Here is a 27,752-nt window from a genome sequence, read left to right as displayed (position 1 = left end):
AAGTGTTCAATCATCCCTTTATTATGTTCATCCTTTTTTAACTTTCCTTTTCATATCATTTAAATTGCTAGGAACTAAAGGATGTCCACCACAAGGATCAAATGGCTGCTGCTCGTGGGGTGTTACAGAGGAACATCCCTATGCTATACACAGCATCCCGGGCCTGCCTGCAGCACCCTGATGTGGCAGCCTACAAGGCTAACCGTGACCTGATCTACAAGCAGCTGCAGCATGCAGTCTCTGGCATTTCCAACGCTGCCCAGGCCACTGGCACTGAAGACTCTGCACTCAGTCAGCCAGCAGGGGGTGGAGAGCTTGCCTACGCTCTTAACAATTTTGATGTAAGTTTTATTTGTCCAGGCAGATGGCTAGAACAGCCATTGAATCAACACGAGTTTCAAGATTATATTTACTACAACAGTCATACGCTGTTTTAAAGTATAACACAGTATCATTGATTTACATGTAGATGCATATGGGCTTGTTTAGAAAGGTAATAGATGGGTAAGTTCTTAGAACTAGGCCACTTGAATCATGAGATGACCACACCCCTTGAAGGCTTTGGGTTGAGGTGGAAATTAGGATGACATGTTAACAAATTGGAACATAGCTTTAGGGAACATTGAATATGTATTTGAGTCACTACTACTTCATTCTATGATTTGCTTCTCTGTCAAATGAAGGGGATTTAGTCAGAAGCTTTCAGAAAGGGGCATGTATAGGGCACACTTACATGGATCTTTTGGACAACTTAAATTTACATCTATATAGGTTTACCCCGTTTTTGCTGCTAAATTAAAAATACTTTGCATTTTTCTGTTGACTACCTTTTATACATGATTAAGTTCAAGGTTAGTGTTAACCAGTGTATAGTGAATCATTATTTGCATGTCCCTAAAGTTAGCAGTTTATTTTAAAAAACAGGCAAAACTAGATTCATCTTGAATTTTGAAATAATTTATTTGAAACCTTATTTGATAAAATATTTATTTAAAAGGTATAGAAATATGAAGTGATGTTGACATGAAACAACATCAAGCTAACAGCTGGATAAAGTATTGAGCTAATCATGGTAATGCTGCCTGGAGTGATAAGTGTGAAGATGATTAACCTGATTTGTGTTTTATTTTTTTTTAACGCCACTAACTTTAGACTCTTAAACCTCCTTTTTATGTACAGGGTTTTTTGTGTTCAGAGTGCTTTTAAGACAGTGAACAGTTTGTGAGAAATTCAAACTTGATCAGAGAACTTAATAGTGCAAATTTCCATTGTGTCCTTTCTTCCTAGACATGTCACACATCATAAGTTATTTAAGCATTTAACTAGGAGTAGTGTACTGAGCATTAACATTTCTATTATGGATATGGTGTGCATAAAGTAATTTTATTATTTTTTGCTGAGGAAGAATAATTATACAAAATCTTTTAACAAACAAATGCAAATTTGATTCACATGGTTTAACTTATTTGACCTATTCTGTATTGACACGCTCAAATATCCACATAGACTTAAATATTAATTCAGTGGTGCTGAATTGTCCAGGACATTTTTTACATCACGTCTGACTGAGATTTTCCAAGAAATGGGCTGCAAAATCTGCACCTGAAATTTCAGAAGGAGTTTACAGCTCACCAAATGGACAAACAAAAAGTCTTCGGAAGTTTTACTGTCAGAGGAGACAAAGAATGTTTGGCCACATTGACCATAGGATTAGATAAGTAAAGGTGAGGCATCAAACTCTTGAGACTCTATTCCATAGAGTTGATCTGATGATGAAAATTCAGAACTACCTTTTCAAATCAACCTTAAACTATTTGCTAGATAGTGGAAACTTAAACACACTTTGGTTTTCCAAGTTGATGGTGACGGAGAGTTTCAAAATAAACTAATTTGTATAAATTTGCTTTACATCCCTGAAAAAATACAACCATCTTATCTATTATATATAAAAATATATAAATAAATATCATTTTGACTCCATTGTAAAAATATGAACATTGCATATACATATAATTTTTTTTTCATCAGTTATTACACATAGTAAATAATGGTGGTAATGCTCATGGGAGGTATTTGAAGTAGGAGGCGTGTTACAGGAGATTTTAGGATGGTGGTTGGATGGTGGTTTAGCTCTAATAGCTCTAGGTTTAAAAACAGTTCTTTAAGGGTTTCTTTTTTTGGCACTGAAGCACCTAGAAGGCCAAAGTGTGAAGGGGTATGGCAGGGTTGGGTTGTGTCTTTCAAAATGCTGCTTGCTGTGCTGAGGCAGAGAGATCTAAAGATGTCATCCACTGAGGGCAGGGAGTGGCTGATTATGTTCTGGCCTGTGTTTATGGCTCTGTAGAGAGTTGTCTTGTCAGATATTGAACAGTTAGCTCTGATCAGTACATTAGTATGCTCTCTGAACCATTGGTGCCTGGACTTATTTTTATATTTTTATTTTTTATTTTTGCCTTATGTGGTAGAGCAGCTGCCGTTGCTTCTTCACTATAGTGTAGTGGTCTCATTTGTCCAAATGAGTCCCTCAGTGATGTGGATCCCCAGAATTGGAATTTCTTTCTACCATTGATGTTTAGATGGAGGTCCCCATGTGATTTCCATAAATAAATTTGGTTGGTTGGTTTGGATTTGTTAATCTTTAGTACCAGGTTGTTTAGTGAGCACTACGCTGTCGTCTTTTTCTCATCCCATATTGAAGTCCAACAACAAGGATCCTGGAACAAGGATTGTGTTTATTCAACATATAAAAGATATCATTAAGCATTGCTAACCCAATAAGACAAGGAAGGACAGCTCTGAATGTCATAATTGGCCTAACTCACTCGTGTTCTTGGTGTTGAAATGTTAAATTGCAAGATGTTTTATTCAGGAATAGACTGGTGGCTAGCCATTTGGGCTGAGCAGATTAGTCTTAGAAATATATGTTCAGACAGATCTTATACAAAATGATTAATTTGCATAAAACAAGTGGCAACAATGCAGTCTCTTAGATCTGTTGAATCAGTGATTAATTTAAAGATTGCATTGTGGAAGCCAATCTCCAAAAAAGTTGTATGCTGATCTTTTCCAGACAAGTTCTAATCTAAAGCCCAATTTCAAGTGCAAACCAAATTAATAAACGAGTCCCCTAATTCCCCTCCGTCTCTCTCCTTCCTCTGTCTTTCTCATGTGCCTGTTGCTATGGTAATATGACACGCAGAGGAGGTCAGATGAAACGAAGTGGAGGGGGCTGGAGGTGGCTATGGTAGAGGGCAGACTATCTAAAAAAAAACAGTTCTAGCAGTTGAATATTCTAAAGCAATAAAGCACTGCAGAAGCACATAGTTAATATTTAATTGGTAAACTTGGTTTTCTTTCTTCCGTTGGCACAAATGTAATGGTGATACCATAACGCTCTGCACTGCCTCTCCAGCATGTCAACTAGTTGCCTCTCTCAGCAGGCTTGCTTCTGTGAAATCCGACATTTAAGCTATCTCATCCAGCAGATGTAAAACAGATGAGCAGGTTACTGTAGCACTTCTGTGATTTAATCAAAAGGTAGCAAATTGTATAAATAATAAAAAATAAATAAATTTAATGTAAATTAGATTTTATTTTATTTTTTTACAGGTTTCTATAGCCAAGGCACCTTACAAATATATGAAGCTAGACAGGACACTTATTCTATCAGCATCAACATTTTCTCTTTCCATGTAAAATAATTAGGACAGTTTAACATAAAAAATATTTATATTTTGTAGAACACCTAGATTGTTTTTTTAGTGGTACATATGGAGAATGGGTTATGCACACTGAAAGCTGAAATCCTGTCTAACAAATTGTCAACTGTTCAGGTTAAGCCCGATATCATAGCTGCACCATTTCTTTCTTTCTTAAATGTACTGTTGCTCTTGTCTTAGTCTTTTTTTGTCTTTGGTCATATAAAAAATGGACACTGTTAAGTACATTTATTTTTAAACACACTCATCTATTTGTCATATCAGTTATCCCCTTGCCAGACAGGGGTTTTTCTTTTTTGGACTTAGAAAGAGAGAGCATTATGCTATGATGACTTTTTGCATTTTTGTGTCATAATTTTCTTTTCTTTGCACTTTTCTTTATAGAAACAAATCATTGTGGACCCTCTGGCATTTAGTGAGGAGCGCTTCCGTCCCTCCTTGGAAGAACGCCTTGAGAGCATTATCAGTGGCGCTGCCCTCATGGCTGACTCTTCTTGCACACGTGATGACCGCAGGGAGCGCATCGTGGCCGAGTGCAATTCTGTGCGCCAGGCTCTTCAGGACCTTCTTTCTGAGTATATGGGCAATGTAAGAATCCTACCCTTCTTTTTTTTTCCCTACTATGTATGTACGACACTAACAACCCACAGACCTAATCGATTACGAAAATATGTCGCTTTATATAACGTGCGTTGATTCGTCAGAAGTGGTGCACACATTTAACTAGTGCCCAAAAATATAAATACTTGTATTCTGAAATTGCGGGTTATAAATTCTTGAAGACTAAAATAAACTTGTGGAGCAGCTTCTTCTGAGTATGAGTGAGGGTGGAGCTCATCCATGTGTCCTTGTCTGCATTAGAGAGGGAGCAGACAGCTCAGGTAAAGTCAAAATTACATCTTAATCTGACCAGGTGATATCGGTGCTCGTTGGGGTGCTGAAAAAAATGCTTAGCAAATTACTGATCTAGGAAATGATACTCGTTAAATCATAAACATGCAGAAAAGCAATAAGTTGAGCTGTGCCCACAGTTCCCCATTGTTTATCCTCCCAAAAATAGTTACAGAAACAGGTTAAAGTTGGAAGTGGGTTATTTCTCTTGAAGCAAAGCACAATGTAAGCATTTAACTGCTGTACTGTAACACAGCCAAACAGAAAAAAGATTAAGATATAATTCTTAATAGAATGTGATCTAAAAATCTGCTGATAATGTGAATATAATAAAAAAAAAAGTCAAACTGATATTTTAGCTCTTATATTATTTAAACTAAACAGTTTACTGTATTCTGTATACAGTAAATTGCCCAGTATGTCAATCAGAAGTTTTTATTTTGAGTAAATAATTGATATATTAATTAAAAAATAAAACTGAGCTTAATGGGAAAACCTATAGATTAACAGAAAAAAATCATTGTTACGGGCAGCCTAGATAGGTTCTCACCTACCTAGCTTTACGTATTAGGAAAATGCGATAAGAGTCACCTAGTTGAATCGAATTGACCTTTTGATCAAACAATTTGCGCGTTTAATGAACAGTGCTTGCGTAGCACAGTTTCCTCTGTAGCAAATCCTGAAACAATAAATTGTTCGGCCCTAGTGCAATAACATGTAATTCATGCCAAGAAGGACATACCATCCTTGAGCAGGATATACACTGTACACTGGCCATGACTTTTTTTAAATATTGTACTTATTGTAGAATGGTGGTCCCATTCATTAAATGATTGTCATCAAAGCATATGGGTTCACAGTAAAGCTTTTTGTATGGACTCTTACTTCTCTTTGTCATCGCCTTTGCTTCTTTCTTCACTCTAGCTAGAAGTTTTTTTCTCACTTTCTCCATTTTTCTTCCTCTCTGTGAAACTTATTAAAAGAAATTCAGTTAGGGATTCTTACCTCCCCATTTTTTCAATTTCAAGCTTCTAATGTGAAACTTGTCTCTATTTAAATCACTCCCTAAATTCACATCCTAACTACTCTATACACAGTGCTGTAATAACGGTGTACTTTTACAGGTAACAGTACTTTAGTTGGTGAGGTTTAAGTAGTTGGTGTAGGTGTGGTTACCCGAAGGTTGAACCATATTTGGCTATTCATCTAAGCCGCATTTTCAGACTGAAGAAGCAGCTTGGATGAGTAGCGAAATGTTTCCATCCAAGAAGTTCAGTTGACATTGTACAACCTTTAGATACCCTACGCTAACAGTAATAAGGAAATGGTGGCCATAAACAGCACCTAAATCATTAACCTTAATATTGTTTGACACCGTTTTTTTTTTTTCTTAAGTTTTACTACATGACACTTTACTAAGGAATGCCACACTATGCATTTGTTCCATCAAACCATTGAAGAAAAAAAAGGGGCCTTCAAGTAAACATACGCATTAGTTTAATCGCTGACACCAGCTTTGTCGAAAATATTCCGAAATGAACATGGAAAAACGATAAAAACACAAACCAGTTGTCAATTACGACATGGCTTGCTAAAATAAGGCTTCCCCAGGAGTAATGGTGGACACTGATTAGCCAGTCTTTTCAGGGTTTGGTGGTGGTCCACTGAAATGTCCACTGTCTTACCTTGCAGAATGGATCTCACGTCAGATCAAATTCACAGATTCAGAGTGTAGAGTTGATTCATCAAATACACACACTCAGTCGGATACACATAGCTGAAACTAATCCACTCTGACAAATCCTCACTTCTTAAATGTTATATGTGCTGATTCACCTGTATCTTGGAGGCTAGTGTTTTGATTGTGGGTGTGGTTTCTACTAACAATTTTTCAATTTCTTTTATTTTTCCATATCTGTGTCAGTAAAGCTGTGCTAAGTCCAGAATCATCTCTGTATTACACAGTAGAGTTCAACAGCAGCATCCTCCACAATAGTCATAGAGCAGATGAATCAACTCCCCCTTCTAAAGTATAAAAAGGAGTAAAGAAATCAATCTCTCTATCTGTCATGTGACTCTGCTGAGCAAGTTGTCTACTCCTGGCAGAGTGGGGTAGGTTTATTGTGGGCTGCTGACAGTCTATCAGAAATTGCTCAGCTTTAAGATTATTAGTAAGCCTAAGTACACTTAGCATTTGCTATATGTCGTTTATAATAACAATCAGCCAAGATGCTCTCCATGATAACACAATGGTAAATGCGAAATTGTGGGGCTAATATTACCTTCATTTTGTGAGCTTGACGTGAACAATGTTGTTGGTCATTGGTGCTATCAGTATGCACATGCAATCTTGACGGGTGATTACACTGCAGTACCGTTGGCGGTCAGATATGTGTTTAATAAATTTCCTGTTGCAATTTGTAGCATGGACCTGAAGTTTTCAATATGCTGTTCACTGATAGACAGTGGAGTATGCAAATGGCACTTTTGATTGTCCTGTGCTTAACAGCACCATTTATACTATTTTACTTGATCCTTTTTTGTGTTGCGAATTTATTTTATGTTAATAAATGCAGTGTTACAATTAAATCAGCACAGGGATTTTTTTTAAAAATTGCCTTTTCAAAATTCATTTGCAATTTAGGTTTACAATGCAGTAAAATTTTCCCCAAGTAAGTGGGGCTAAGTACATTCCAAAAATCACTGTATCTTTTGTATTTCTTCTTAGGACAATAATAGCTGTAAGTGTGAAGTGTTTAAAGCCTAATGTTTTGTGTAGTTGCTTTAAATTCTATATCATTGTTCAACATTCAAGACTTTGTGCCTGTGTGTACTCCCAATTTGGTCTTACTATTGATATCAGACAAATATATTTAGAATATAAAAAAATGCCTCAAAGATGTAGATGGCCTCTCTTTTTGGTTGGGGAACCAAAGTTGACATCTTCAGCCCAAAAGTTCAGTGTATTGCAGTTGTCCACAAAAGACTCACTATTGTTTGTGCTTGTAATGTAGTTTAGGAACTGCTTTAAATTTGTTTGGCAATACAAAAATATGTTTGAAGTAAATCAAGTAGACAAGTATGTTCTTCCCATTTAGCATTGTCTAGATTTTTTTTGGAGTCCTCCATAACGAAAACCAGAAGCATACCTGGGTGTTGAGTCCTTGAAGACTACTGGGACCATGTATTCACACTAACCAATTTAGTGCCTTCACCACATAGGTAATCTGCAGAGTAATTACTAAAGCTTTCTTTTTGCACCGCTCATCATAAAAGGGGGCAAAAAAACCGAATCTGACAAAATTGAACTGGTTCTTAAAGTGGGATGTGTATGTCAGCGTGTTTCTCACGGCCAGTTATCCTGAGGTGAAGTTTATGTGTTAAACTTGAATATGTATACTGTTATCTGAAGCCTCTTAATCGAAGTTGGTATTCTGAATTTAGACTTGTGTGGAATTTTTGGCAAGTTAGAGAAGCTTGGATTTAAATCTTGGCAATGTAATTTGCTTCACAATCTAGTATGTCCAAGAATATGAATTATCTGTATGCGAGAAACAGGAGCATTACTGTTAGTAACTACATCTTAAGACTTTAGCACAGCAGAGCTTGCATTCGGTTTTATTTTTGTCATGGGCAAATTATCTTAAAACACCTCTAAGCCACACACACACATGCGTAGAGATACATACAGTATCTGAGACGTTTTTTTAAAAAACATAAATACAAGTGCACAAAGGCAGGAACTTGCCCGATGAATGTTAGTGGTACTCTTGTGTTCTTCAGGATTTTGTGTAGTATCCTGCATGAAGGGCAATATAAATATTGCAGTATGGTTTACTAATAAAACCTTGTGACTGCACAGGCACTATCTTTTGTTCGTTGGCTGTATAAGTGAATCAGTGATTGTCAACATTTCCACTCAGGAAAGATTACCACAGTTCATCTCTGAAACCTATCTGTGCCTGGATTCAATGTGCTTATTGTATACTTCACCACGATGGTTGTAGTACATAACCAAATGTACAGCTTTGTTCTTTTAAAATTGAGGAATGCCATTTGTAAGTCATAACAATGGAGCATTTCTTCTTCTTGAGGTGCAACTGGCAAAAAAAAAAAAAAATGTTTTACATGGTTAATCAGCTCTAATATTGAGTGATAATCCAGTGATCATTATAAGTCACACTCTCTTTTAATTTAAAAATGTAATAAATTTGATAGACAAAATTATGTTTTCAGTACCTCAGTCTGACAAGTGTAGTTTAAAGTTGTCCAAACATCCAGTCAGTTCCAGTCAGGCAAAGTGTAAAGTGTTGAAGAATGGAGAAATATGTCTTATTTATTTATTAAATCAATCTAAATCTTTTTCTTCTTCCATTGTCAATTCTAATTGTATGAGTTAAAGACTAAACAAAACTAGCATTTTGAGGGTATTCTCTTGAGTTCTTAGAACTTGTAACAATCATTTCAGTATTTTCTAAAGTTGTTACAATCAACTGATTAAATTGGGTTTGCATTTTTCTGCATTCATTTTCACTTCATCAAATTATTCCAAAGTTTGGTTATATAGCACCTTTTTGTACAGAGAATGCAATTCAAAGTGCCTTACTGATGACTGAAAGCTGAACAATGTTTAGTTAAATGAACACTTCTAGATATTTGAAGATACTACATCACTCTGCCTAAAAACAGGGTTTTCAAGCTTTTTTACTCAGTGTAGTAAGAGTTTTTATCTACTGGAATGGAATCAAATTTGATTGTTAATGTTAGTGATTCTATGACTAGCAGATATTGTATACGAAACATTCGGTTTTAATATATATAGTGACCAAACTTTGGGTTTCATTTGGTTGTATTGTTTTATAAGCCAAAGACCTATGCACGGAACCAAAATAAAATGAGAGAAAACTGAGCTACGAGCATCCATCAGTTAGTAAACACTCTGTAAATTTTAACCATTTTATTTAAAAATATATTTTTTGAGGGGGAGTTTTTTTTTTCCCTTCTTTCCAGTTTGGCACATCTTATCCACTATACAGATATGAAATTGTACATATTAAACACAAAAGGGAAAATGGGAAGATAAAAGCATTCATTTTTCCACAAAAGGTTGGGTAAGGAGGCTTGGGTAGGGACTGGGTGTTACTTGTTTTTTTTTTTGTTTGTTTTTTTTGGTTGGTCTTTTTTTTTATTTTTTATTTTTTTGTAGGGTGCAGACCAGGACTAGGGGATGACAAGAGGAAACAATAACAGTTTACAAAGAGCCAGAGTGCAAAGGGATGCATATTTCTACAAATTTTGTGGATTTTCAGTCCTTACGTACAACCATAGTCTTAAACAGTGAAATATCAAACGGTTAACAGATCTTTATTGGAATTGCACATCCTCATTCTTGCTGTTATCAAAAATGAGGTCTCTTCATTATGTTGCTGAATGAAATTAAAAAATATTCAACTTAATTTTGACTTTTGTACATGCAAGACAGATTAAAAGGGCAACAGCAAGAGCACCGCAAAGCGGTTAGAAAAAAAAGTGGATTTGCCTAGTTTTGGAAACCAACATGATCTGTGTGCAATATTAAAAAAAAAAAAACTAAATTTAGTTTGATTTCTGACAATTTTTGGTTTACACAAACACGTTCTTAGAAGTTGTTGTAGGCATCCTATAAGGATGTGCAAAGAGATGCTGACACAATCATTTAATAGTTTGAAACCAGATTTTTAAAGACTCAATAGATACCAAGCCACAAATTTTACCTCCTGGCTACCTCTAGAGGGCATCAGCCAACACACTACATCCTAATTGCAGGCTATTTCACGTCAGTGGAATGTGCCATCAAAAGCATCTTTCCATTTTAACAAATGCCTTTGCTAAACATAGCTGAAAGGAAAATACCATTCTAATTTCCAGTGAATTTTACTTGAAAAGCTACTTTTGAGCTCTTTAGTTCACTATTAGAGAAAGTAGTGCTGCTGTGGTCTCTGTGCATTCAAGGCCAAGGTGCTGTCAGTTACTGTTTTATCAAAACAGTACATTACCCCATAGCTGCCCTTCTCCATCGTCCCGCCAATTTCTTCCAATTCCTCTCTCTTTCACCCTACCCCCACCATGAAACTGAACACAAAGAAGTGTGGAGCTGCGGCAGCAGCTTTAGTCTGATGCTAATGCACGTCCTCTCTCTGCTGCATACAAATGTGTCCAGACCCAGGCTTGCTCTTTTGCGTGTGTTACTCCATTTGCTGTTAAGGTATTGACCACAGTTTAAAATGACACTTTGGACTTGCTGCATGAGAAACTTTTTTCCCCACAGTAACCTCATTTGTAACATTAACAACTAAAATAAAAAGGTTCAATGATGTATTGTGTGGTGTGGAGGGTCATTGAACTAGAACTATTTTTAAGTGACTGAACAAGCTAAATGATGCTGGATCACTGGTGTGGGTGACAGATTATTAGATTCTTTTTGCCTGGTCTTAATTGGTTCAATCTTGAGCCTGTCAGTCTTGATTACTGTATGAGTGGTAAAGAGCCTGTGGTACTGCCAAAGGTTTTATTTTGAGAGTGAAATGCTTTCCTTTCTGGCATTTGTGCTGCTACCAACACCTCTCAGTAGCTTTTCCGTATATTGAACCTGGTATATAATTGTAATTAGAAGACTTGGTAAGCTGTTAGAAATATTAGTTGTGACAGTGTGTATGCCGTGTGAGAGCTAGCTCACGTCCAAATCCTTGTACATTTAAACATCTGATAATTTTGTTCTGGATGGCCAGGGAGGGAAGCCCATCCATCTCTTCTGCTACTAATATATTGGAGATTTACCACAGATGAAAAAGGCATAGTGTTTCCCACAGGACTGAGAATTTATTTGTGGTAGTCAGTGAGATCTTGTGGCCTGGAATTCCAGCATCCAACAGTTTAAGTCAGTTGCAAAACAGCATTTCATTCCTAAGCTTTGGTTGGAATAAAGAATTTAAAATTTCAGTTTTTTAACTGAAAAAAAAACACCACACTTGCAGTCTTTTCAATTGGTATTATTTTGTTTTACTTCCACATGGAATGAGAAATCCTAATTTCCAAAAACAAATATACAAAATCAACAGAAATAACTCCTTTTGGCTAAGGACATTTGTATTTTGTGTGGGCTGCTCCAATAAATTCTCTTCATAGGAAACACTGGAGAGCTTTTTTAATCTTATGGATGGTCCTAGACTTTACCTAATGTAGGCATGTCTAATTTGGCATAAGTATCATTATTGGTGTATACTGAATAGAAGCAAGATTTCTGACAGTGAATTGTTTGTAACATGGTAATAATGACACTTATTTTTAAATTGTAATTCAGTTTGGTCTTAGTGGTCTTTAATGAATAATGGTTGTCTCAAAACAATGAAACTCTAAAACAAACAAGTAATTGATCAAATTTATCTGCCCTAGTGATTGAATGATAGGCTTATAGTGCCTGTAGAGCAGTTAAAAACATGATTTCAAATATTTACTCTTTTAAAAGACATAAGACATAAATCACATTTCTCCATTTAAAGTATTCCGTTAGCAGACGGCCTTTTGGCTAAGTGTTTTCACTGTGCTGCAGAATATAGATAACGTGGAGACAAATCTCACAGTTTACAATTTTCTTGTTTAAAATGATTGCCCCTGCCTGATATGAACAATCTTGCATTCATAGAAAAATAAATTTGACTATCTCTATATCATCCCTCAACTGTCATGTCCAGCCTTTGTCATTGTAGCATTTAACATTTCTCACATATTCTCAAATCTCACTTGTAGAAATTATACTTTTTACATAAACTGGAAAAAATCAAAAAAGCAAACCCTGTATCATCTGAAATGGTCAAATGGCAAACCATATGCTCTAGCAATAAATAAGAGTTTATACTTCACACTCTTTGTAAGGCAGTTGCTGACATTTGCACTGCCCATAGCCGTTGATGATCACAAGTGCACCCTCTTCATGGCTGGGCTCGTACTCATTATAGGGTACCTGTGTAGCTAGATCTGCCATAGGCTGCCTCTGCTGGGTCCTCATCTGTCTGCGGTTCTGAATAGCCGAACAGTGGCGTATCCGGCGCAGGGTGGGAGGGCAGCACTTCCGTGAGATATACACAACGAAAATGATGAAAAAGAATGAAAATAGAAGGGCCATAGTTCCAATGATAACCCTTTGAGTCATAACAGTGTTGTCCATTGCTGAGAAGTCCTCAGTTACAGCTGCCTCTTCTAACGTAGCGGTAGTTACTTGAGCAGCCCGTTGTATTTGTGTTGTGGTTGTTGTAGTAGTTACTGTGGTAAAGCTCCCAAAATCCTCTGCATAGTCCTGCGTGGGGGTCGGCTGCATAATTCCAAACAGGGAGCTTGTGACCTCTGTTGCCGTAGTAGCGTCTGTGGTTGTACTAATTGTCTGAACAACTGGCGCTGAAAAATTCTGGCAAAGCTGGAATCCATAAACAGCATCCAATATCTCCTCACCTTGGGCGTACTCAGGGCTGTGGCAGAGAATGGAATGTTCCCACCTTCCCTTAAAGGTGCTTAGCCAGGTGGCCAGAGAGCAAATCCTTTTGGTACATTCCCAGAGGTTGCTAGACAGGCCAATGGTTCCCAAAGATTGCCACATATCCATAACTTGGGGGTCCAAACTGCTTAGTTTGTTGTTATCCAGTAGCAAAATCTTTAAATTTGGCAGCGTTTGAAACACATCAGGTGTCAGCACACGAATTTCATTACCAGTGAGATCCAGCTTCTCTAAAGTGGTCCAGGTCCATTCCATGCCACATGTTAGGTTGCTGATCTTATTCCATTGCAGATATAGGAATTGGAGGGCAACTAGGCGGGGGAAATGGGCCAAGTTGATCTTGGTCAGCTGATTGTGCTCCAAGTGGAGCTCCTTAAGCTTGATGAGCCCAGCAAATCCATTTCGAGCCAGACTACGTAAACGGTTGCTGCTCAGGCCCAGATATTCCAGGCTTCGGCAGTCCCAGAATGCACGAACAGGTGTGGTGCGGAGTAAATTAGAGCGAAGGTGGAGTATCTGGAGTTTCCTCAGTCCATGAAACAGTTCTGGTTCCAGTGCAGTCATCTGATTGAAAGACAGGTCCAGTATCTGGAGATTGATGAGGTGGATGAAGGTTGTGTTGGGCAACTTGGTGATACGATTTGAGCTCAAATTGAGGTCCTTCAGCTTGTAGAGCCCTTGAAAGGCATCCTCCTGTACTGTGGTAATCTGATTGTGATCTAGATGTAGCCAGGTGAGCTGGCTAAAGCCGTAGAATTGATCAGGGCTGAGCTCAGTAATGCTATTGTGACGTAGTGACAACCCAAGGGCCCCCTTGTCCACACCATCTGGTGGTGCCTGAAGCCCCTGGGTGTCGCAGTAGAACTGCAGGTCTTCACAGCGGCATTTTTGGGGGCAGGTTGTGCATGATGCAGGAGGCAGCAGGCACACCAGGAGCATGCTGATCACACACAGACACAGAGCCGCTGGTGCACGTCCCACCAATGGCCACCTTGAATGGAAACCTAGGTGGGTTCAAGGATTAGAAAATTAACTGTCGGCAGGAAAGCTAATCTCTGCAGAGCACTTATTAATTTATGGTGACGACTGTGCTTATTGTGTTTGCTCGTTTTTTTTTAATGGATACACCAGTTTAGATACTGTACAACTTTCTCTATGTATGTAAACATGATTTCTTTGAACTTAGGTTTATTGGGCATGTCATTTACTGCATCTAATGATCAGGGACAAAAATGAGCAGGACTTGTTTTCATTCCCCTTAGATTTAGTCTGTTTGTTCACATTTTTTGTTCTGTAATTTGGCTTGAATACAATATTTCAGTTTTACAGTTTCAGTGTTACGTTATGTTTTGTCTTTTTGAGCCCCTGAAATAATCCACTGTTTAGATTTTAGATGTACATATTTGAATTTGAGCATCACTATAGAAGCAGAAAAGAAGGACAATTGCAGTAAAAAGAAGAGCTTTTAGTCTTTAGCCTCCCTCTCTTTTACTTGTATTCCCTATTCATGTTTAGACCTGCTATACAAAAGCACTAACTTACCCATTCTTTTGTGCACATCGGAGGCTGCATTCAACTGTCCTTTTCCGCAGACTCTTGGGGCAACCAGATAGAAGAAAAATCCAAAGGGAAAAAACCCTTTTGAGTAATCACAAAAGGAATCAGCCTCTTTGGAAATAAAGAAAATCTGAGCCCACCCAAATGAAACACAATATGAAATTCCATGTCCCAAGATGGTTATTCCTTTTATTTTGCTCAGCCCTTGCTCAGTCAAAATCCAAGCTCAACGAAAGGGTTGAATGTTTTCCGTCATCCCACAAATCCTTGAAATAAATATTTTGTTTTTTTTTTTTCTTTTTTTTTTAAGTTGATCAGTTGCATCTAGAACCACTCTGGATGAATAGACCGACTTCCTATCCTTTTTTCCTTTTTCTTTTTTTCCCTTTTTGTTTTCCTTCCACTGCAATGATGTCAGCTCAGATGGTTAATTGAAGATCAAGCATTCCTCTTTCATGACTGTGATCTTCCAACCCTAACTTGTTGATGGCAGCCAGAGATCCTGCTTCCGACGCCGGCTCAGTCTCAGCATAGCCTCTGCAGAGCTGTGAGCAAAGCCCTCGTCTGCTAGCAGAGACGCAGAGAGAGAGAAAAAAGCAGAGCAGGGAGTCAGGGATGTTATTCTGTGCTTTTTGTTGCAGCCACTCACTGCTACAGAGTGGTGGCAGCCTGGCGTCGATCATCACTGCTGTTTCTCTCTCTTTTTCTCTCCCACACACACAGACACCCTCTCACTCTCTTTTCAGTCCCTTGCTCTGTGCCTCATATACACCGCTTGTGCACCTCAGTCTTCCTCCACTTCCCTCACGCATCTCCTCTTCCCTCCTACTAGCTCATCACCATCAGAATATTGATACTGTATCTTGAATGTGTTGCAGCAGCTTGTTGTTGAAATTAACCACTGCTTCATATTTCTGCATTTCCTTGCCGCTATTTTGCATCACCATCTACAAATGTATACCTAAGACAATAACAAAGCGTGAACGAATTACTACCTTGCCAAATGTCAAGAACAAATATACTGTAGAATTTAAAACATAGGATGTGTAAATCGGAATATAAGCAATACGTAATACTTAATACTGATGTGACATGATGTATGGCCAATTCTCTAAAGTTATAAGTTTGGCTATTGACATGTAATGGACTAAGCAGAATACTTAATTTGAGCTCACCTAGTTGATCATATCAATAAACGACAATGTCTTTACCATTAACACTCGACCACATTCAAGTTTATTCCTTCTCAGTAAAATTTAGGCGTAAAGTACCATCTGTTAAGGATTTTAAATTCATGTTCTTTGTAGTGAACATGACTTGAGATTGAAGCCATCCTTTCTCTGTACTTTTTTTAAACCTTTGCTTACTGTGTTATTTGATATAGACTCTAACCTTTGTGGTCCATTACAGTCAATAGGTTTTACTTAAAGAAAGTAAAACATGAAATTTCCATTCAATATTAATTGAAACCAAATAATTCAAACTGAATACTGACAAGGTGAATGGTCAATGAAATGTATAGAGACAAATGTAGAAAAATTTATGGGAAATTTTATTTAACATTTCTCATAAATACATTCTTTGCATTTCCACGTCAACTGACCAGCACCAGTCATTCTCCACATTTATTGTAGTTGGCTACTCTTCTACAATGTCAGAGTTTAAATCTTGAATACTTTATATTGCTTTTATTTGATGTGAAAGGGGAAAAAATGAATTTACTGAAGTTTAAATATTAAAAAAGAAATTCCCCGATAATTTGACACATGGTGTAAAATTTATTCGTGTTGGATTTTTCCAAAATCTAGTGGACCAATGGTTTTGTAGATAAGGAATGTTCCTAAATCTCTCCTAAAGGAGATGGATAGAGACTCACTTTAGTATCATAAAAGATGTTGCATAGAGCCTGCCTCCATAATAAGCACCTGAAGAAGTGCTTTAGAACCCTCTGGTGTGGAAATGAAATATAGGTTGGGCATGAATGAAATAGGATTGAGAGAGTAGTGGCAGAGCAAACTAAAGCCCAACCAACACACTGCATCCAACTGACCCAAAATCACAGAGGATTAGTGCCGTTGGAGCTCTCTAGCCCCTAACTATATTCGCAATCCCCAATGGGCAAAGGGCAGTGGGGGATGGGGCAGGTCAGTGCCACCACTATGCATGGGGCTATGTTGCAGTTGATTTAAGCATTACTCTTGATGAACAGCTCAGTCTGTTTTTTTACCTGTTGCCCATTTCTGTTCCTTTAATTTTGCTGTAATTTAATTATTTTCTGATTTGACAGACTTTATCTCTTTGTAGATTTTCAATTTATCTCTCTTTAGATTTTAATTTTTGCTTCTGTAAAATGTGACTTAACATCTCTCTACTCTATGGGGTGCAGTGGTTAGGGCTTTGATGGGTGTGTGACTACAGCCTTTGGTGTTACTGTACATAATTTACACAGTTGGCCGTGTGCTACATGTGAGGATATTATTTTCTGTTTTTGGAATCCATGAAAAAAGGTTCGGTAGATTATTAGAAGAGCAAAGCATTTTGAATGAACCATTTACCATTAACCAAAATGAAAACATGATTGTGAGCATGTCATCCTTTCTCTAACATGGTCAAAATATTTTAGCTTAGCAACAATTTTAGAAAGTCTTTTATACAAATCAATAATTGCTTTGCCAAGAACAGGGTTTCCAGAGTTTCTAGAACTATAAGTTCTTACTGGCATTCTCCTGTTAAGGTCCCATTAAGCCCAGAAAGATGGATCCTATCTTGAGCTAGACAAACAGATTCTTAGCATTTGGCCACTGTTTGTCTGTGTGATTACTAGTTTGCTCACAATGTTGTAAGGTAGAAAAGGATTCCTAGGGCAAGAGCGGGAAAAAAAACATTTTTCTGGGTTTTTAATCTTTTTTTTTTTTTAAAAACCAAACAGACAAACCATTATGATAATGGTCTTAAAGCAGAGCTTGAAATTTTATATTTTTTGGTTCGTTTTCTTTTAGTGACAACTGTCGCTACTTTTAGGTGTCCCAGACATGAAAACCATCCTATATATTTTTTATTTTTTTTTGCATTTTATAAACACATTTTCTAACATCTGGTTTTAGTAGCTTGCATGAGCAGTAACTCTCCATCAAAGTTCTGCTAGTTATTATTTGTGCTTGTCTGCATAACAAAGTCTTCTTTAGCTATTAGTGTGTCAGTAAATGCATCACCTCAAAAATACACTAAATTATATGCTTCTGATTGAGAGATTATGATGGAAATTTATATAGACCTGCAGAATACACAGTAAATACACACTAACAGCTAAAAATCAAAATCTGTATTTAGTCTTGATGACTGTATAGTCACAATTATATCTTAATCTTTAGTCTATTGGCCTCTGTTTTAGGGTACAGCAGCTAAATGTTTACCCTATGATTTGCGTGCCTTTAGAAAAATAACCCACTTCCATCAATAACCTGTCTCTGTAGCAACGTCTTCAGAGCTGAAATGTCAGCAGTATAATCAAGAGTATAACAAATGCTACTTATACTAGCTACTTATGCTACTTTAGAACCTAATATTAGTAATGATTAGCCAGCATCTGTATATCAAGCAACTGTTTTTCTATCATATTGTCCACCCCATTTAGAAGATCAGTGAGGCTAAATAACAAAGTCTCCTGTCTGCACTACAGTTCAACAGCAGCACAAAAAGAGGCTCAAACTCTTCATGAAGGAGGAGGATATACTGCAGAACTGTTGGGTTAGACAGGCTTAGATTTAGGCTAATAAAGTTACATCTGACTGGAAATTTATTCATCCATATCTACAACAGCAAAGTCACTACATAGACTTAATAATATCTCCCTTAATTAAATTGAAACTGGGTGAAGTTGAAGGAGAATGAACATGAAATCAGACACTAGATCAGATCCCTGTCTTAGTCTGTCTGCTGCCATTGACTCACTGCTGACAGGTACAGCTGCTAAAAAGTCCCTTATGGAAGTGTCGGGGCTACTGTCTGTTCACCAGAACCTGTGGCACATTAGGTTCAACTGTTAATGCATGAAGTCTGACACATACAGCATTACATAACATACAGCTTTAGCTGTATGTAATCGTTAACATGTTTGTAGCATTTAGCTATTAGCCAACAAGCTTCTTGTGGTGAACACATGACACTGGTTTTTTTGATTGTTTAACAAAAGTTTTTCTCAAAGATACCTGAATAAGTACTGATGTTGTACAGTCAAGTTGATGAGTAAGTTTGACCCTACTTGAGCATTTCCACCCTCTGTGGCACAGATGGGGACTCATTGTTTTGGGCTTGGTTTTAGAATTGTCACATTTCTACTGATCATTCACATGACTTATACCTAATGAAACTATTCATTAACCACTAAAAAATAAACATTTTAATTTCTAACCCTCTAGCAACATTATTGCATTTTGTTTATTCATTATACCATTTGCAGAATTCTTCAGTTTAAGCCCTTTTTACACTGCTTATTCACTGCAGTATTATTGCCATTCTACCTCAAGTGTCAACAAGAAGTCAGCTTAAGAAAATGGTGAGCTAATTTTTAGTAGCATATCCCAACCACTTGTGTTAAACCTAGGTCTAAACATAATCAGTTACCTCTGCCTACTTTAGAGTTCTCATAGCTGTCTCTCCATTTCTGTTCCAACGTATGTTTTATTTACAAACATGCTGCACAAGGAAAACAAAATCTGTGACTATACAAACATCATCAATGATGTGTAATATGCACAACAACTTGACTCGTAATTCATTTTCAAGATTGCACCCGATACCAAGTTAGCCTCTGCAAATAGGCGGAGGTGGCTAAGGCTAAATTCTTAAAAGTATTACTGTTAGTAATTGCATCTTGTTTGTCTTAAGAATATTTAAAAATTTGTAATAATTGCAACTGGGAGTTTGTTTGTGGTTTTTAAACCACCATTCTTCTGTGTTGACTCTACAGTCTGTCTTGTCCATGCTTCCCCATCCAGGAGCTCACCCTAAATATATGCTTTGCTCAAGTTTAGTTTTGTTTTTGTTTTGTTTGTTTTGTTTTTTTGTTTTTTTTCCCCTTCTTTAATGAAACGGAACATTTGTTGTAAACGCAAGTTTGTTTTGTCAGATCTGCTTAACTGCTTTGAATTGATGCAGCTTTTACTGTCCAGCAACTCCTACTAGAAGCAAAACATTTACTCTATCATAAAGTACCAAAATGTAAATACTTTTACTCAGTTTGAAGAAAAAATAATATTGACCTTTAAAAAAGAAAAGTGAAAACAGATATCTGATCTAAAGCAGGTAGGGGTTGTCAAGCTTTGTTTTTCAAACCTTCCTCAAGATGTACTCAGACTGTCTTTAAGTTGTTTGTTCTCAATAGATGGAGAAGCCTTCTGATAATTTGTAATGGCCTGCAAGGCTCATCAGACTGTTGACATCACTGGCAGAAAAGCTGGTTTACAGAAACTTTACAGCATAGTTTCTATTTGCCTCCTTGATCTTCTCTGATGGTGAATTGCTGGCCTACCTCTACAGGATAACACAGTTTTATTTTTTTTGAGATTCCACTTTAATCCTCCAAAGTTGAGTTGTGAACCATGGCTTGTTGTTGCTATATGTGTGATATGTCAAAGGTCAAAGTAAGCCTGCAGCTGCTGCTTTGGCTCTCTTATCCATCCCTTCACAGTTTTAACTACAGGTTTTAGTTTTTGTTATAGGTCAGCAGGAAATGAACCATGCTGTGGTCTAAATGACCCAGAGCTGCCCTGGGAACAGAGCGATATGCATCTTTAACTACATTGTAGCAGTGGTCTAGTGTAGTACTCTCTTGGGAGGGCAGATTAATGTGCTGTCTATAATTAGTCAGTTCATAGCTCTAATTTGCTTAGTTATAATACACAGTTCTATGAAAATACAGTCCAGGTGTTTTTACTCTAAACTGGTTAATTTCTCAGCTAATTTCTCTAGTGTGTCACTTACGTGGGACTGCGATGGGTTGTAAACACCAGCCAGTACAAATTAGGAAAACTGTTGCGTAGAATAAAATGGTTTAATTTACATAATTTCTAGGTATAGGTATTCTAGGTTCGGGCTGCAATATCTACTCAACACCTTAACATCGGTACACCTACCTTTTTATTAATACTAAAGCAGATTCCACCTCCCCATTCCCTCTGTGCAGGTGGCAGCTGCATTCTTATCTGCGATGGATGCGCTGAGCTAAGCCAGGGTTTAGTGTAACAAAATGCAATAAAAATAAAAAAGGATAATGTAGTGCTGTTTTAAGACAGTTAATTGACATAAAACTAGACAGACCTTTTCCACAGCATAAAACTGGCTCGAGTTGACTTTTCTTTGCTCTTTCACTAGTCAAAAATTATGGATAGCACTGGCATACTTGCCTGGTATTTTTTGGTATCCCCTCCATCAAGGTTCCAGGCAAACTGTGGTGATATGAAAAGGTGAAGTGAAAAAGGCTTAAAAAGGATAACCAACTCATCAAGAGAGACTATCATTGTGTCCACAGTGTGTGAAGCAGTTCCAAATTTTGATTTTGATATTTTGATTTGCCCCCCTTCAGCAGGCTGAGGCTGCCTTTAGCCTCTTCTAAAGTATGTTGCTGCTTCATACCATATTGAAATTACGTTTAAATAATAAATTTGCAGATTTATTTATTTATTTATTTTTACCGTTTTATGTTTTAGGCAGGAAGGAAGGATAGAAGTGATGCTCTGAACACTGCCATTGACAGGATGACAAAGAAGACCAGAGACCTTCGAAGACAGGTTTGTTTTTACCTTAATATCTATAGTCTCCATTTTGTACTTATCGTAATATTTAGATAATTTTATATATTTCTGGTGAGGTTTTAAAGTAATTTCTTGATATTTTTTTCTTACTTTACAGCTACGTAAAGCTGTGATGGATCATGTTTCTGACTCTTTCCTGGAGACCAATGTTCCCCTCCTGGTCCTGATTGAAGCTGCCAAGAATGGCAATGAGAAAGAGGTCAAGGAATATGCACAGGTGTTTCGTGAGCACGCCAATAAACTGATTGAGGTAATATGATTTCCAGTCAGTCTAGTGCTTCGCCAGTTAAAATATGATGAGATCCAAGTATAAAGTATTTATTTGATATTTTTCATTTCAATTTTAGCTGTTTTAAACAGACCTTATTCAGCTTATCTGTTTTGAGATATTCCCTTATCAGGCATAATTAAAGACATTGATTACAATGTCATCAAAAACAGCATTCTGGCTGGTCTTTCCCTAGTTTGCTTGGCTAAAGAAAACAAAGCCATAAAAAGAGATTTTCTTTGGTCATCTTGTCTTCTACTCTTTTACTATAAAATGTTTTACACACACGCACACACAAAAAACAGGTTTATATTTTTATCCTTGTTAGGACTCAGACATTCCCTAGCCCCTTATCCTAACCCCTAACCATTACAGCTCTCAAAACCTAGTTTTAATTCCCTAACAGCCCTTTGAACTTGTGGCAACCTGCAAGAACTTTCCTGAAAGGTTCGACGTGGTTAGAAAATTAAGTTAAATAAAAATACAGGCATGGTCATATGTCAACATAAAAACACTTGTAAAAGTGTGTTTTTTAATTTAAGGCTATTTGAATTCTAATTTGATGATTTGGTAAGCAGACAATTAGAACATTGCCATTTGTGGTTATAGCAAATAATAAAATTTTTATGCAGAACCCAAGAAGTGAAACAAGCACAACTCATGGATAGTTTCTTCTTCTGGAACAATATCATACTTGCCTATTACAGATTATTGTATGACTAACTTGGAGACAAACTCCATAAGTGTTCTAGAGTTATAGTCTAGAACACTCATTAAAAAAATGTTTTTTAAACATTCCTGTAGAGAACAAGACCTTTCACATCAGTCTAAAAATGTGGACATCTCCCCACTAATGCATTATGCAAATTGAGTATTGAACAGTACTGTAAGTTGCTGTGTCAGATGAAAATAGATGGAGTCAGTTTGTCCAGGGTAACAACATGTTTTCATTTTCATCTTAGTTCACATACTTGTTTGAAAGCAACAAAAAAATAACTGACCCACATTCATTTTTAGGCCCTCTACCTGTGTTTTTCAGACAATTATTTTATGAGACCTTAGTATTCATATCATTGAGGGTGGCAGTGGGTCATTTGGTAGAGTAGTCGCCTACTGACCATAGGGTTGGAGGTTTGCGCCCCTCTCTTCCCAACTGCATGTCGAAGTGTCCCTGGGCAAGACACTGAACCCCCCACAGCGCATCCCCATCCGTGCTGTGCCTGTTCCAAGCCCGGTAGAAATTGGGGAGGGTTGTGTCAGGAAGGAATCCTGCGTTTAGAAAAACGCAGGATGCCAAAATCACCAAATCAAAATGCAGACAAACGTTCTACTGTAGTGACCCTGAACTCACGGGAGAAGAATCAAAGAAAGAAAAACCAAACAAACAAAAAAAGTATTCATATCATTAAATAAAGCTGCATTTGAAGTTTTTTAAACTCAGTTGGTAGAGCAGTTGTGTACAAACCACAGGGTCAGAGGTTTGACTCCTGGTCCTCCAGGCTACAGCTTGAAGGGTCCCTGGGCAAGATACTGAAACCCCCAAGTTGTCCCTAGTACCTGCTGCTTATTTACTGGATAAAAGCATCTGCTAAATTACTAATTGTATTCCCTGGCAGGGAAAATTACATTTCCTACCCCCATTTTGAAAACCAGCTTTCCCTTTGACATGAAGGGTAAAATCAGCTTTTCTGAGAAAGCTCTTGGGTTCCAGGGTTAATCTGATTTTGTCCGTAAATGGCAAAAGACCTAGTAAATAGAGCTGATAAATAGACATGGGCAATATGATCGCATCAATTAACCTCATTAATATTATTTGTTTAAAGCCAGTTTAGATGCATCTGTTGGTGGGAGAGTGTTGGATCAAAAAATCAGTTTATTTACGTGGTAAACATAGCCCCATAATTATGCATATTTGATGCTGTAGTAGTGAAAGGCTGAATGAAAGGATACAAGCGCTTCGCATTAACCGCTAGATTATTTTAGAACAGACCTGAAGCTGGATTCATGTAGTGTTAATGTTCACAATCCAGATCACTCAGAAAAAAAGGTCCATTACACTGAGGGCTTTTTATTGTTCAGATCATCACATACTCTGCAGTATCCTGACAATAATCACTGCCCCACCTGTCAGATCAACACAGCACCATAGCTGGCTTCTGAGGAGGTTGTTTAGGGGTGGTAACATGGCAAGTCTGATTTTTATGTTGTCGCAAGGGGTTGATAATCAGTGTTGAATCTGTATGGCATCTGCAGAGAGTCACATGTGTATCACACAGCAGTTTTAGGCTGCTACATCTGTAATTATGAAGGACTACTTAATAATTTTGCTCTTTAACTATTTTTCCTTCCTTTTCTGGAAGAGCTATGTATCCATGTGTTTTAGCTTTTTTCAAAATGTGACTTCTTGTATATTGCTACAAAAAGAATTATGTGTCCTTTCTCTGTAGGTGGCCAACCTGGCATGCTCTATCTCAAACAATGAAGAGGGAGTGAAGTTGGTCCGAATGGCAGCATCTCAGCTGGAAACTCTATGCCCACAGGTACTAGGCGGTGTGGCTACTTGATTTTCTAAAAGCTGGATGGTTATGTTGGTGTTGTCTTTCGGTGCATTTATTTTACAAACGTTTTTACAAAAATGGTACACATAATGCAAATAAACAAAATGTGGAAGCAAGGACACAAACAGTAACGGTTGGTTACTTGGTTGATGTAGCAATGGTAAGTCTACCTGGAGTTCGAGGTTTTTGTCCCAATACAATCTGTGCTCCTCTCTTATCTGAACTCTTCACTATAGTCATATTAAGGTGATTTAAGTTTTATGGACAAAATTGTTCATCATTGTACACAAAGTATCCCACAGTGACCAAGTTTTATACATTTTTGCAAATATTTAAAACACTTTATTCACGAAAACATTTAGATAAATGGTAAAATTCTAGGGCAAGTCTACTGTGCACTTGGTGTAATGGTCAAAGCTTTAGGAGAAAATCTAGTTCCAGAGGTGTAAATTGACAAGTCAGGCATCTCTGCATACAACAACACACCTTGTTACTCTGTGAAAGAAATGCTTATCGAAACACCCCTCTTTTTTAATGACAACCATTCATTATTATTATTATAATCATTTCATTATTATTATCTCTTAGTTTTGTTGCATTCAATCTGTCAAACACCTTATGTCTACAGTCTTCTTCCAATTAACCCATGCTAATGCTGTTGCTGAGTACTATAGGTTAATTGAGGTTTAATTGCGTTATTACAGGTAATTAATGCAGCATTAGCCCTTGCTGCCAAACCTAACAGTAAGGTGGCCCAGGACAACATGGATTTGTTCAAGGAGCAGTGGGAAAAGCAGGTCCGCGTCCTCACTGATGCTGTTGATGACATAACTTCTATTGATGACTTCCTTAGCGTCTCTGGTAAGTGGTAATCATTTGGTTGTTGACATTTGAATTGCGTTGCAGGACTAAAAGTAATGTTTTACATTATTGGTTTAATCAGGATTTGTTGTACTTTTTATTGGCCGACAACTACTTTTACAGTATCAAGATTTCCTTTAACATTTAAGATAATTCTTAAGAGGAGATTAAACAGCTGTGAACGATCTGCAGGGTTAGTCTTACTGATGGGGAGCCATTGTCACCAAGGCTGATTGGGCTCTACGGAGGAAAGAACTGAATCAGCACATGTTTCTAAAATTGACATCCTGTCACAGGTGTTATAGCCCACAAATAGATTTTCAGGCATATCCTTAAAGAGACCTCATTAAGCAGAATGACTTATACTTTAGCTTCGCATAATTTTAGAATTATGTAACATGGCCTTGAAATTTACTTTTTTGGTCAGTTATCTGCTACTGTCTCTAATCGTACTTTTAACTGTCCTAGTCTTAACAATGGTACATTTTTAATTTATTTTACACATCTTATATCGGTAGCTTTCGTAATCAGTAATTCACCCTCAGAGTTCTTCTAAAAGTTATTCCTTGTCTGAATAAAACAACTTAGTTTTTAAATTATATCAGCACTTTTTTTTTCTTAAAATAGCCTGCTTCCTTTAGTCATCACTGGTAAGTCAATTAATGCATCACTGCAAAACTACACTGTAAATTCAAACTCGTACATACTGTGATGGAAATGGATACAGACACGCTTGAAATGCACGGTAAACAGTTCAGTTTACTGTAGTTTAACCACTACAAAACCTAAAATATCAGTTTATGAATTTTTCAGTTAGTATTTAGCAGATTTCCTTGAACATTTTGTACTCAGTCTAAAGTTTTAAATATAACTATTTGGCTCTGTTTTAGTGTAAAGCAGTTAAATGCTTACACTGTGCTTTGCCTGCCTTAAGAGAAATGACCCACTTCCAACTGTAACATGTTTCTGCACCTACATCTGCAGAGTGGTATGCTGGCTATAATTAGCAAGAACGTAACAAACGGTTATACTAGCTACAGTAGAACCGGATTTTAAGAATGATAATTGGCTAGTAACTGCATGTCGGCAAACTATTTTTGTAATATTTTGTCCACCTCATTCAGTGAGACCAGGTAAATCTCCTGTCTGTACTACAGTTCAACAGCAGCAAAGACAACAGCCTTCAAAACTTAATCCACTCATATCTTAGGAAATTCATTAATATCTACAACAGTCAAGGCACAACATGGACTCAACAGAGAGTCCAGACACCTTCACTGATTGTGAATTTGCTTCGTTTTGCTTTAGTTGGGCAGTTCATGTAAATAAGTGTCATTAGGGCAACTTCATCTGACTTCCCTGTATTAAAATATATCTCTACATCTAGCTGAAAAATGCCTCCAGATGACATCACTTGGAGGAATTTTCTGATTATGTCATCTTGTTGCTCACACTATGGCGTTTGTAATCATGGTCAACCTGCATTTTCAGAGCTCCTCCAGATTACATCATCTGAACTCCTAATGATGAAAACTCCTCTGGGTGATGTCATCTGGTGCACTTTTTTAGCTAGAAGTAGAGACATATTTTATTACAGGGCAGTCAGAGGGAAGTTTGAAATAATTAATGTACATTTACACACTAATTAATGTGCAAGTTCATGACTGTTTAATACGTTTTTTTGATAATGAGCACTGATTTTGTCCAGGACTTGAGTATTATGTTAGACTTTACTTTAACTGTCTGCTCAATCTCTGCTGGAGCCTGGGACGAACCTATATTTTTAGACTTGCTACACTCACTTTTAGACTCTACACTGGTTACTAAAAGTAATAATATCCTAGTAACTCAAAACACAAATAATTATTTTTCTTTGCGTCCAAACTGCAAAGTGCGCACACTGAAAAGCAATTGTCTTTATTGTCCCAAAATTGTCCCAGATCCCAAATGTTTGTGTGAAATGGGACAGTGTTTATTTTGAGCCTTGTGTTCAACTAATTCCACACTATATACATTTTTTACATATTACTAACATGTACATGTTGCATTTTTGATTTAATGCCTTTCTTGGACGAAAGGGAAAAGTAATATTGTTTTGAGTTAAACATTACCACAAATGTCTTTGCATCCCATCAGGCTTATAGCATTTTTTAGAGCAAATTGTTTCACTAGGAGAAAATATACTCTACTAACTGCATCATTGTTTTTTTTCCCCTCAGAGAACCACATCCTGGAAGATGTGAATAAGTGTGTCATCGCTCTGCAGGAGAAAGATGTCGATGGATTGGATCGCACTGCTGGAGCTATTCGGGGTCGTGCTGCCAGAGTGGTCCATGTCGTCACCTCTGAAATGGACAATTATGAACCTGGAGTCTACACAGAGAAGGTGTTGGAGGCCACCAAGCTCCTCACTGACACAGGTGCGTTTCTGTTTTCGGACAGTTTAGAAGATGTAAGATCAACTTGTTGGTTGTCCGATTTGGAAACTACTTTGCTGATGGTGTACTAAGTACTTCCAGTTTTTGGGGAAGGGGTCTATTAGGGAAACCTCAGTTTAAT

The 27,752-nt window shown here is 37.3% G+C and overlaps 2 protein-coding genes across 4 annotated transcripts in view; one reads left to right on the top strand and one right to left on the bottom strand.

Annotated features, from left to right (window-relative positions):
• Positions 1-27,752, top strand: part of ctnna1 (catenin (cadherin-associated protein), alpha 1) — a 64,015-nt gene that overhangs the window by 11,190 nt on the left and 25,073 nt on the right. For all 3 annotated transcript variants that reach the window (XM_067517887.1, XM_067517885.1, XM_067517888.1), the window contains exons 6-12: positions 72-341; positions 4,104-4,307; positions 21,402-21,482; positions 21,604-21,756; positions 24,222-24,314; positions 25,037-25,193; positions 27,413-27,613. In XM_067517887.1, the coding sequence (XP_067373988.1) occupies positions 72-341; positions 4,104-4,307; positions 21,402-21,482; positions 21,604-21,756; positions 24,222-24,314; positions 25,037-25,193; positions 27,413-27,613 (1,159 nt within the window). The remainder of the gene's footprint in view (positions 1-71; positions 342-4,103; positions 4,308-21,401; positions 21,483-21,603; positions 21,757-24,221; positions 24,315-25,036; positions 25,194-27,412; positions 27,614-27,752) is intronic.
• Positions 9,553-15,514, bottom strand: lrrtm2 (leucine rich repeat transmembrane neuronal 2). The gene is made up of 2 exons (XM_067517889.1): positions 14,680-15,514; positions 9,553-14,141 (listed from the first exon to the last, which is right to left on the bottom strand). The coding sequence occupies exons 1-2, from the start codon at positions 14,681-14,683 to the stop codon at positions 12,499-12,501; spliced, it is 1,647 nt and encodes a 548-aa protein (XP_067373990.1). The 5' UTR covers positions 14,684-15,514; the 3' UTR covers positions 9,553-12,498.

This window comes from Channa argus, chromosome 10 (assembly GCF_033026475.1).
Source record: "Channa argus isolate prfri chromosome 10, Channa argus male v1.0, whole genome shotgun sequence".
NCBI classification, from domain to species: Eukaryota; Metazoa; Chordata; class Actinopteri; order Anabantiformes; family Channidae; genus Channa; species Channa argus.
This window is presented reverse-complemented; position numbering and strand designations above follow the sequence as displayed.